At 42.1% G+C, this 12,595-nt stretch overlaps 1 protein-coding gene across 4 annotated transcripts in view; it reads right to left on the bottom strand.

The window, feature by feature from the left end:
* The window catches only part of LOC116069005 (phosphatidylinositol 3,4,5-trisphosphate 3-phosphatase TPTE2-like), a 116,887-nt gene that overhangs the window by 3,888 nt on the left and 100,404 nt on the right, over positions 1 to 12,595 (bottom strand). For 3 of the 4 annotated variants that reach the window (XM_031339245.1, XM_031339244.1, XM_031339243.1), the window contains 3 exons: positions 12,024 to 12,129; positions 5,919 to 6,010; positions 1,620 to 1,712 (listed from right to left, as the gene is read on the bottom strand). In XM_031339245.1, the coding sequence (XP_031195105.1) occupies positions 1,620 to 1,712; positions 5,919 to 6,010; positions 12,024 to 12,129 (291 nt within the window). The remainder of the gene's footprint in view (positions 1 to 1,619; positions 1,713 to 5,918; positions 6,011 to 12,023; positions 12,130 to 12,595) is intronic. The other variant, XM_031339246.1, reaches the window with a different exon arrangement.

Genomic DNA, 12,595 nt, shown 5'->3' with positions numbered 1-12,595 from the left:
ACTCACAACTTAAAGGGCTAGCAAACATCTTCAACAAAATTATAGAAAACTTCCCTAACCTAAAGAAAGAGATGAGATGCTCATAAAGGTACAATAAGCCATATTCCATGGATAGGCACAGCCCCGGTTGAGGGATGAGACCACCCACCCACCTCAAAAATATTAATCCAGAATTCTTCCTGTTAACAGGGAGTGCAGGGACAAAGAGTGGAGCAGAGACTGAAGGAAAGGCCACCCAGAGACCGTACCACCTAGGGATCCATCCCATATACAGTCACCAAACCCAGACACTATTGTGGATGCCAACAAGTGCTTGTTGACAGGAGCCTGGTATAGCTGTCCCATGAAGGGTTCTGCCAGAGCCTGACCAACACAGATGCAGATGCATGCAGCCAAACATCAAACATTGGACTGAGCACAGAGACCCCAATGGAGAAGTTAGGGCAAGGACTGAAGGAGTTAAAGAGGTTTACAATCCCATAGGAAGAACAACAATATCACCCAACCAGACCCCACAAAGCTCCCAGGGACTAAACCACCAATCAAAGAGTACACATGGAGGGACCCATGACTCCAGCTGCTTATGTAGCAGAGGATGGCCTTGTCATCTATGGGAGAAGAGGCCCTTGGTCCCATGAAGGGTAAATGCCCCAGGGTAGGGGAATGTGAGGGCAGGGAGGTAGGAGTGGGTGGGTAGATGGGGGTACACCCTCATAGAAGCAGGAGGAGGGGATATGCGATAGGGGGTTTCTTGGGGCAGGGCGAGGAAATCAGGAAAGGGGATAACATTTGAAATGTAAATAAATAAAATATCCAATAAAGAATTTTAACAAAATGTTCTGAGTAATGACAATGGAAGACATTCCTATTTTTTTATAAGGCAAGATTAGATTAATAAAATATATTGTTTATCAATTCAAAGGTAACTTTAAAATCTTTTTTAATGTTATAAATTATTGGCAACAATATGATGTTTTGTTTGTTTGTTATTTTAGGTTTTGGGGAGACAGAGTCTCCAAAGCCCAGGTGGTTTGAAACTCACAATGTAGACCAGGCTGGACTCAAACTCATGTAGACCAGGCTGGACTTAAACTCAGTTAGATTCACCCACTCTGTTTCCTGAGTGCCTGACATCCCAGTAGCTACAAGTGTTTTAAAGATGCAAAACAAACATGTAATTAATACTCTATAGTACTTTTAGTTTTTTAAAATCAAGTTGTTTTCATCTTATTTGAAAAATTAATATGTTTATTATATAGAATTTACAAAAAATGAATAAAAATACTATGTATGTTCTTTTAGGAAAAAAGTTACAGTTTTGATTTGTTGCTTTCCTCTGGTTTCCTGGCAATGGGCTGACGTCTTTATTGGGAATTGTGGCAAAGGAAATCCCAAGCCAACCAAAATCATTCAAAAGACTAGACTAGAAAGAGTCATGTTTGATGACACAAACCTGTAATCCTAGCATGAGGGAGGCTGAGGCAGAAGGATCACATGTTCGAAGCTAGCCTGGGCTACATGATAAGCTTCAAGTCCAACCTGGACTACACAACTCTGTCTCAAAAACTAAAACGAAAGGAAAGAGCTAGACGAGAACCAGGTGCATCTTGATTACTCACCGGAGAGAGAAATTTCACTTTCACATCATTGTATAGAGCTGGACAGTTGAGCACATTAATTATTACTCTGTCTGATTCAGGGTCATGAAATATCTGTGGACAAGCATATAAAATTCAGAAGTATATGCCCAGCTAATGAGCACAAGGGTGAAGTCCACTCTTACTCCTTAAATTATCAAGTATTCTTGATGTCACAGCCCAGTTATTTCATATATAGAAGTAGATGTTAATCTTTCTATGGAATCGTAACTTAGTTATTTAAATAAACTCTACGTCTCTTGAAGGCTATGCTAGAACATTGTTGAAAGGCACAGTAGTAAATATAATAGAGCTTAACTAAGAAAGCATTTGAGTTGAACAGACATCATCTGCTTTTCCCATGTTGAACACCTTTTTAAAAAAAAATGCACCATGCATGCCATCTCTAAGTCCATGCCTAGTGCTGGCTGTGCAGCCTTTCTGTCCTGTCCAGCCATCCTGGTGAGTCCCTTGCAACCTCAATCACATACATCATCCCCAACACTCTCTGTGGGTTGACCTAGCCTGGTAAGCTGCCACAGAGCATCACCTAGCTATGCCATCCCCAAACCCCAGGCCTAAGCTTGCTGTCATAGCCCGTGCAGCCGCCTAACTTGGTGAGTACCCTAGATTACAGCTCACCTGCACAAACTTCACACTTGTATGCCCAGCTTGAGTGGTGTAGCTTAGCTTGTATGCCAGCCCAGGCAGACCCAGCCAGGAGTCCCATTCATATGTTTTTGGGCTCATCCCTCGAGTCAAAAACCAACAGTGAGGGTTTGAAGATGCGGCCCAGCAGTTACAAGTACTAGCCATTCTTTTAGAGAACTTGGGTTAGGTTCTCAGCACCTGCATGGGGGCTGACAACTATCTGTAACTTCAGTAGGAATCTAATGCTTTGTTGCAGGAAATATTAAAAAATGAATTCACCCTGCAAACTCTCTTTCCTGCTGGAGCATGTTCTAGTGTAGGTACTGTCCAGCCACAACATTATGTCCCAATGGGATCTTGCTATTTTCTCCCAGCTAGCAGCAACATCTCGCTCACATGCAACGCTTTACACATCCCAGCAATCATTCATCTAGCGTCTAGTACCCAGTAAAAATCATGACCCTTAAGGCTTAATAATCTAATCAGGTTTATATAATAATAAAATCACAATTACAAGATGCCAATACAATAATTTCAGTGCCAAATGATAAAGACAATGTTTTGACCCAATTAATCTATGTTGTAAAAACCTTAGCCTGGTTGTTATAACCACGTGGGGTCTGAATCGTGTTCTTCCTCTGCCTCCATGATGATGATCCTCTGCCCCTTCCTGCTCTCTGCTCTTTTTTTCCTCCTCCACGTCTAGCTCCACCTCTCTATTTCTGTCCAATCACGGGCCTGTCACTGCCTTCATGTGTTTAGACAGAGAAAATGTTGCAACATTTCACCACTCTTAAAGCCAGGCTCCATGCCCAGTGGCCAATGCCCAGATGGCCAACACAAAATGAACTGAATGGCATCTTTGCAGGATCTTTATCTCATAATGTTGCATCAGGACATTTATTTACGTATTTGCTTTTAAGGCGTACTCATCCTTTGCTTACATATCATGGCTTCCAATTCAGTGTTTTTAGGGGATTCCTATGTATATGAATATGTGTCTCTGTATCTATATGTGTTTTTCTTCTGTTTGTTTGTTTGTTCTATTCTGGCTTATTTGTGTCTGATTACCTTATTTCACTATTATTCCTTACATACCTATTAATTTTCTAAGGCGAGACAGGAAGAGTATGGACCCAGATGGGAGAGGAGGTAGGGAGAATCTTGGAGTAGTTGGGGGAGGGGAACTGTAATCTAAGTTTATTATATAAAAAAAAATCTATTTTCAATATAAGAAAGTATTTTAATTAAATTAAATATTCACTTAAAAGGATGTACATTCAGAAATGGGGGTACACTTGAAAAAGGAGGGTACAGAAAGAAAACAAATGAATCTATGGTTAATGGAGCACAAAATAGAAACAATAATACAATGTACAAAAAATGGGCACTTTTTTCAACAGCAGCTTTAAATATAAATGGTCTAAACTTCTTAATCAAAAGACACAAGCTAGCTGAATGAGGAAACAAAATCTATCTTTGAGTTGTTTATAGGAAACCCCATTTATCTTCAAGGACACACACAAGCTTAGAGTAAAAGGATAGGAAAAAACCACAAGGAAATAGGACTAGATTTGCTGTCCTAACATCTGACAAAAGAGACTTCAAACTAATTTTATTCAAAAGATATAAAGAAGATTATGTCATTCTGATTAAGAGAACAACTAGCCAAGAAGATATTAATATGTACCCAATTGAAAGAGAGAGAGAGAGAGAGAGAGAGAGAGAGAGAGTGTAAAGGAGGCATTAATGGAGGAATTTCAAAGGCATAACCAAGAATTGTTAATTTAGGGATGGCAGAAAAGAATCAAGAAAAATATCACACTTTCAGACCCGAGTGGGCAAATACTAGTGCCATATATGGAAGCAGAAAAAAGCTCCCTTGGAAGATGCATTTCAATCACTGGTGTGAAGGATGCCTGCATTACAGACTGCAGCAGCCACACAGTGAGTGCTCACAAACACACATAAAGTCAATAAAAGAAAAAATTACGTCGGGCGGTGGTGGCGCACGTCTTTAATCCCAGCACTTGGGAGGCAGAGGCAGGTGGATTTCTGAGTTCAAGGCCAGCCTGGTCTACAGAGTGAGTTACAAGACAGCCAGGGCTATACAGAGAAACCCTGTCTCGAAAAAAAAAATTACAATTTAAAGAAAGGGAATGCTAAGCCTAACCAAGAAGGGAGTGTTTGCAAAGAACTGAACATCCAGAATCAGGTACGAGTGGATGCCAACAACAAAGAAGAGCTGTATGTGGCAGGGGAATAGTGTTAGCCATAAAACAAGACCCCAAGGTAGAATTCTCTAAGTTCACTTTTTTAGATCCACAGAGGAACTGTTCTTACTGTTTGTCTTAGTCATTGTCCTGTTGCTGTGAAGAGACACCATGGCCAAGGCAATTCACAGAGAAAGCATTTCATATGGGGCTTGCTTACGGTTTCAGAAAGTTGGTCCATGATCAGCATGTTGGGGAACATGGCACTGGAGCAGAAGCTGAGGGTCTCTATCCTAATCATATGGCGGGAGGCCTGGTATGGGCTTCTGAAACCTTGAAGCTGCTTGCAGTGACACACTCTCAACAAGACCACACCTCTTAAGCCTTCTCAAACAGCTCCACCAACTGGGTGGGCTATGAGCCTATGGGGCCATCCTTATCCAAACCACTGCACTGTTGCTTTAAAGGCCTATCGTCATCCTAGGCATTTTTCAACTTGTTATCTAAATATTACCTCTCGGCTCCCATTGCTGGAGGAAAAGAGGTTTCTTTCTAGTTCATAAGCTCCCTGCTTTTCAGGACACCAGTCCACAGAACACCTAAGTAACAAAATCACTAAGGACAAAGCTAAATGTATAATGTCTGGGCCTCATTCCACATTTCCTGACTCGTACTCTGAGAGAACAACCTAGGAATGTGCATCTCTAGAAGGTTCTAGGTGATCTTTGAAGCTCTTTAGGTGATTTTTTTTTAAGTACCTGGAAACAAGATAAGAAGGCCAAAGCTGATATGAATGTAAACATGACATAAACTTAAAACCGTGATAGATCGTGGGAATGCACACAGGCCTTATAGGAAAGTGAAAGACAAAGCAAGATTGAGCCAGGATTTAAAGAAAATGCCTTGAAAAACTCATTCTGAGCAGCGAGATGAAGCAAGCTCTGGTTTGCATCTAAACCAAGCATCACCAAGTTAGACTACTACCAGAGAACAAAAAGTATCTCTTTGTGGCTTGGTGCATGAACATGCTATTTTGACATTGCATTTTCAATTAAATACCAGGGCTAGGAAAATTGCTTGATTGATCAAGTGCTGATAGGGTAAGCAATAGGACCTAAGTTTGCATCTTCAGCACCTATATTAGGTGTGTGCTTTGTTCCTGTAATCCTAGCATCAGGGCTGTGGAGACAGAAGGATCCCTGGTCTTGATGAATTAGCAAGTGCCAGGAGCAGTAGAAGACTCAGTCTCAAAAAGTAAGGTGGATAGCCATTGAAGAAGCACCCACCTTTGGCCTCTAGATCCCATGTGCACACTTGCACCCACACCTGTACATACACTTATACCGTATACATATCTGAACTCAAACAAAAGCAAAACTGAAACACCAGAAGTTTCAGCTCATGGGTTTTCTCTTACCATACAATTCTTGGAATTAAAACAGGAAAAAACTGTCTCCTGCCACATTATGATTTGCACTTCTAGGTCACTTCCATTGCCTTTTCCAACACCTGAGTAAAAGTGGAAAATATATACTTGTTAAAACTCAAATCATCTCTCCTGTTGACATTTCAGCTTGAGAATAATGGCTTCACTGTGCAGTATGGTCATGTTCGATCATCTGACTTTGTATGAACTTTGTTTTTGAAGAGAAATTCAAAAGCTCAATTTTGTCTCCTAAAGCAGAATTTATGAGGTGAGAGAGAAGAGAGAGAAGGGAAGAGAAGAGGAGAGAGAGGGAGGGAGAGAGAGAGGGAGAGAAGAAGAGAGAGAGAAAGAGAGAGAGAGAGAGAGAGAGAGAGAGAGAGAGAGAGAGAGAGAGAGAGAGAGAATTTAGTTCCTACAAGTTAGAATTTCATTGTTTTGTCTTAAGCCCAGGGGAGGTGGTTTGCAAACTTTCTTGGATTTTCAGTCATGATATTTAAAGTTAATTATCTAAATGCCTCTTGTTCTACTCTAAGTCCAGTTCATAAAGTAATCTCTAGGAAGGTGCAGGGTGGCCATGTTCAGACTCCTTTAGCACTCAGTATACATTTTAAACAAATGGTTCTATGTCCCTCTTTCTAGTTCTAATGGTCTCCCTTCCTCTATCAATCCCTCAAACACTGGGTTCTAGAAGCCTCCAATGAATCTTCTTCCATGTTTTGCTTTAGCAAATATTCTAATGAAGTCACAATCATTTTGATGGTCTACCTAACATTTTGTTTTCTTTACATTTAATATTTCATTAACACCATGTTACTAAATTATCATGAATTTAAGTCTCTGGCCTCAGTTTCCTCTGCCCAATAACTACCAAAGTCCACTAATGTCTACCAGAGACAAGTAAAATAAAAAACTGGTATGTACTTGAATGAAAGTGTTTTATGTTAGCACAATATCAGGTGCAGTGAATATAGATGATAGAATTAAATAGAACTATATGAAGTTAAAAAAGCCTTTATCATGTGATAACAAAGGGGGCTTATCTAAGCCCTTAAGCTCCCCCAGACTTAAAAATTTCAAATTGTGTCGGGTGGTGGTGGCACATGCCTTTAGTCCCAGCACTTGGGAGGCAGAGGCAGGCGGATTTCTGAGTTCGAGGCCAGCCTGGTCTACAGAGTGAGTTCCAGGACAGTCAGGGCTATATAGAGAAATCCTGTTTCAAAAAAACCAAAACCAAAAAAAAAAAAAAAAAAAAAAAAAAAAAAAAAAAAAAAAAAAAAAAATCAAATTGTGTAAATGGATTTTCATGACTTAAAAACACAAAAGAAAAACAAATAAAAATCCTATAAAGTGGAAATCTCTGCCTTGCCCTTCCTTCACCTGCTTTGTACCTCAGCCCCAAAAATGTAACCAAAAATTTTGATTTATCTTAAAAGCATAATCAATTGTGAATATTTGTTTCCTGCACAAATATGAACATGCATACCCATTTCTGTTTTGCAGAAATAGTTTCACATAATATGATTACCTTGGACTTTGTCAGAGTTTGGGTTTGACTAATTAAAAGTGAGGGAGCAGTACAGGGATGGTACAGGGTTTCAAAGTCCCACTCCTGAGTAGGCAGGTAGAGAGGACGGATGGGACTAGGCCAAGCTACTGGGCACAACTTACATTTCTATGGACAAATTATCTGTGATGTTGATTTTCTGCAAAGTAAGAAATTATAAAACAGCTCAAAGAGGGTGGAAGCTCCGTAACATTGAGCAGTGTGCTACACAAGACTGTCCACTTTCAAGTCTTCCCCTCCCATCCTATCCCATCCCATTTCTGTTTTGACCTGATTCTTTAAGGGAAGATTATTTTTATTTAAAAATAAGACTGGTTATGGCTAAGGATGCTGCGATATAAATGTCACCCTGACATGTAGGTCTCCTGGAGTCTATTCTGTAAAGCTTGACCAAGCCTATTTTTAAGACTAGGGTCGCAAACTCAAGTTTCTGTCCCCAAGGCTTCATGTGCAATCTTATGGGATGGCACTTAAAGGCCCCTGAATTACACCAAATAAAAATTAGGAAATCAAGCTCAGGAAATGCCCTGCTAGACTTCACATGAATTTCATTCAAGTTTTTGTTACTTCCTCTTGCCTTTGAATAAAACTATAAAACTTTATAGTTTTAAATCAACAATGTCTGCACAGAGTTTCAATAAACATGAAAATATTATTGAGGGAAATTATAGTCTCATGATCAGATATCAGGCAGCGTATGAGATACTCAAACTTATTAGAACCTTTGTAATCAGCATATTTAAGGAACAATTTTTATTCTTAATTAGAGAACTGCATCAACACCTGTCTGACTAAATGTCCCTTGGCCACATATTAAGTTAGTGCTCATAGATGTTTGTATAAATGAGCTATTGCCTGTTGCTGATGAAGAGGAAGTTGGGGCATAGAATACACTCAAATATTAAACAGTCTGTTATGTGGCTAGCTTTGATTTTATAGTTGCATTTACATTTCTTAGTAAAAGAAACCGTTCCACCTGCAGAAGGTGCCACCTTTTGTGGTACACAATACAGCAGTGCATATCTTTTTCCTGGGCCCTAATACCTATGGAAAGGAAGTTGAGGGAGGCACCGTGCGGGCCATCTTTCTATCCCTCATTGGACAAGGCAACCTCTATCCTCCCTCAGGTGGGGTCTAACTGCCACGCCCACTCCAGTGGAGTCTACGTGACAAGCCTGAAGGCTTGGCCACAGACGTGAGGCGTACAGCTTCAAGGAAGTTAGCCTCCTGGAATTCTTTGGCATCTCCTAATGTGGATGTGTTCCAGATTTGTCTTTGCGATAGTCGATGGAAAGTTTTGCGTGCTTTCTTTATTATCAGGCATAGAGGTGCCCCAAACCAAACTAGATTAAACGTTGTTTCCTGGCCCCCACAGTGTTCCAGCATCCTAATCAGTGCTGAGCTCATTCTCGGCTTTGAATTTCACAAGGAAGCTACTTAATCAGACAGATTTTCCCCAGAGAAGGAGAAAGAGATTGGGCATTAGAGTTTACTGTCAACTAAGTAAAATTAGAATTCTCCTAGCAGTCACGCATAGCACACTACTTTACATACTAGAGGGAAGCTAGTGGACTCCCCTGCAAAATGGAGGTCTGTCACAAATGCCCAGAGGATTAGCTTAGGGCTGGGGAGATGGCTCAGTGGGTAAGAGCACCGACTGCTCTTCCGAAGGAACCATTCCGCACCTGGCTGCTAGATCAAGCTGACTTTGATGTAGCCACTGCCTGCCTGGCTCCTATCAATTATCCTGTCTGCTAACTTTCCTTTGTTTTCTGTATGACTATAAAAGCTCACTTTGTGAAGTACCTTCAGATCCAACACTCCCTTGTGTTGTGTCTGTTTGTCAATTCGCCGACCTCATGGCCGCCTGTACCAGGACCCTATTTCTCCTGGGGGTTGAGGGACCTCCAAGGCTAGTCCTGCCCGTGGCATCTAACCACAGTTGGAAAAAGTAAGTGAGGCCAGCCACTGAGGCAGATGCTACCACCTTCCCGTCATGATTCACAGGGGTCTTACTGTCCTGGGAAGCATTAACAATGGATGTTGCCGTACTCAAAGCCTTGCCACAGATAGCTGCTCATTAAGCAGCCAAGCCTTCTCCGCTAGGACAGGCGGCCACTTGCTGAGTGCTCTGTTAGAAATCTACTTAGAAACAACAGGTTGGAATTTATTCAGTGAAGAGATAAAACTAGACAAATCTGTAGGAATTCCTAAAAATTTCCAATGTAAACAAACATATGTAAACAATCTTAGAATGGCTGAATTGGGCAAATATCAGAGGCTATGCATCTAGATCTCATTTTGCATGGCTCAGAAGGCTAGACATTCTGGAGGACGCTAGTGCTGGCAGTGGTCCCATGGCATCCAGCACTCAGGACTCTGCTAACATGAGGCTCTTAGGGCTCAGAAGTAACGCTTTTAGCTGCTTTCCTGGGAGTGGAAACGGCACAGCCCTGTGCCTTCTAGGTGAGACATTCATGCTTTTCCATATTGCCTGAGAGTGAGGTTTGTATGTGGGGGGCACAGACAGTGATGGAGAAACAAAGACAGATATGTTCATCTCTCCTCATCTCTCAGAGGTAGAAAGCTAACCAGGTCACCTTTCTTCCATGGGTGATGGTGGATCTTAGTAACAGCGTCTCTCCTCTGATATTCCAGAACCAACTGCTAGCTCCATGGAAGATGAGGATCTTTGCTACTGGTAGTTCTTTGTAGCCGTGAAGGGGATAGAAGACACCCTGATGGGGCTCTTTTTTTCCTAACCCTCCCCATCTTTGTGCAGCTCCAGGTAGGGAAGAGGCCTGGGCTGGTGCTCAAGAAGTCTCCCTTCTTCATTTCCAGCCCTGTGTGTGCTCCAGGGCTCTGACTTGTTTGTTGTCTATGAACTATTTCCCTCCTTTACCAGCCACACAGGAAACTTCTCTTCAAAAGTATTTGTATTTGTTCTTGGAGAATTCCATATAACTTATTGTGATCATATTCATCTCTTACTACCAAACCTCCCAGATCCACCCCTTTCAAATCCTACTTATTTCTAATTTTTTAAAATTTAAATCCATCAAGACTAATTTGTACTTCCCAGATATTCTTGGATATGAGGCCTTCCACTGGACTGTGGCTGATGTACCAGGGGCAACACTCTCAGAGAAAACTGACTCTCCTCACAGCAGCTATCAGCTGGCTAAAGCTCCTTAGCGAGGGTAGGATTTCATGCCCAGCATCCCTTTGCATGCTGACATTTGGTCTGGCCTGGCCCTGCTCAAGTCTTGTGCATGCAGCCATAACTCCTGAGAACTCATATTTGCAACGTCCCCACTCTGTTTAGAAAACACTGGTTTCTTTCAGTCACCCATGACCTCTGGCTCTTATGTTCTTTCTGTCTCCTCTTTCCCAATGATCTTTGAGCTGTGGGATGGTGAGGAGTGATACATACATACATATGTACACATGTATGTATAGATCAGTGCGTGTGTGTGTGTGTGTGTGTGTGCTTGTATGGTGCTAGTTATTTTCTTGGGGATATACTGTTCCATTATTTTGTAGGTGGCAATTAGCACAGAGACCCACAATTGCAGAGAACAGAAGATTGTAGAATCTACCCGAGAACTTCTAAAGGGCAGGAGACACTGGTACAAGCCTAGCTGAACACAAGCCTTAGAAGTTATATGACAATAAATAAAACACTGGCTGACTGGGTATTTAAGGCATCATGATGGAGATGCAGTGGAGGCTGTAGGAGGAGGAGAAAGGGTAGATAAAGATCAGATAGCAGTGAGGTGTGAGTGGATGAGGAGGTGGTGGAGCACCCTCATAGAGACAAAGAGGGAGGGGGAGAGGGAGGATGGAGAGGTGGTGGAGCACCCTCATAGAGACAAAGTGGGAGGGGGAAAGGGAGGATGGTTGGTGGAGCACCCTCATAGAGACAAAGGGGGAGAGGGAGGATGGAGAGGTGGTGGAGCACCCTCATAGAGACAAAGGGGAGGGGAAGAGGGAGGATGGATGGGGGTTTGTGGAGGGGCAACTGGGAAGGGGGATATCATTTGAAATGTAAATGAATAAAATAGTAATTAAAAAACAAAAATAAAAATAAAATAAAAAACAGAAACAATTGAAAAAAAGAAGACCAGATGATGAGAAAAAAGGGTCTCCAAATGGGCAGGTGAGGAAACTCTATGGGGCTGCCCTAATTGGGGGGGGGGCCTGGAAACATTGTCAAGTACCCAGGGGGATCTTCTTTCCCTGCCCCTCCACTAAGGTTAGTCCCCAAACATCTACCCTGGACTGAGGTCAGAGAAGCACAGAGAAGGGACAAGGGGAGCTCCCCACAGCAACTGCTGGAGGAAAGGGAAGGCAGGAGAGGGATGCTCAGGAGCTGTCGCCAAGCCTTCACATGATCTGTGGGCAACTGCAGAGGTAGCAGCTCCTGTGTGAGACACTGTCAATAAACAGCCACACCCCCTGCCTCCTCCCACCCTGCAAACGTGAAAACACTGGCCCTCAGCCCAGCCCCACAGGTCTAAGAAAGCACTTACCATGAATGGAATAAACGACAAATCTTTTTATCACGAGTTCTCTTTTTGGAGGGAGAGTCAGTTGGTAGTTAGTTTTCAGTTTTTCAAAATATTTAACATATCTATTCTGCAAAGCAACAGAAGCCTCAATTGAAGTGGGAAGAAAAAGTCTAAGGTCAGCATTATTAATCCTGTCTCCTTTCTTGCTCCCCCCATCTCTTTCTCTCTCTTACAAAGAGTTTGTCAAGTGCAGGTAAGGCAAGGACACAACTGTAGAATGCTATTATGTAGTTGGACATATTTCATGTATGTTGCCTCATGACTGATCTTATCTACCAAGAAAAATGAAGACAGTTTGCTGCTGTGGTGAATGAGCTAACATGAAAGGAGCCAACACTTGTATATGGGTTCCCGTGTTGTTTTTGTGCATGCAAGATTGATCTATATCTATACTGATGTGGGTACTCATGTGGAGGCCATAAATCTATGGTGCTGGGTATCTTCTTGGATCATGATCATCATTACCACCACCACCACTTCCACCACCACCACTACCACCACCACCACTTCCACCACCACCACTACCATCACCA

This window comes from Mastomys coucha, unplaced genomic scaffold, assembly GCF_008632895.1.
Source record: "Mastomys coucha isolate ucsf_1 unplaced genomic scaffold, UCSF_Mcou_1 pScaffold22, whole genome shotgun sequence".
Lineage (NCBI taxonomy): Eukaryota > Metazoa > Chordata > Mammalia > Rodentia > Muridae > Mastomys > Mastomys coucha.
This window is presented reverse-complemented; position numbering and strand designations above follow the sequence as displayed.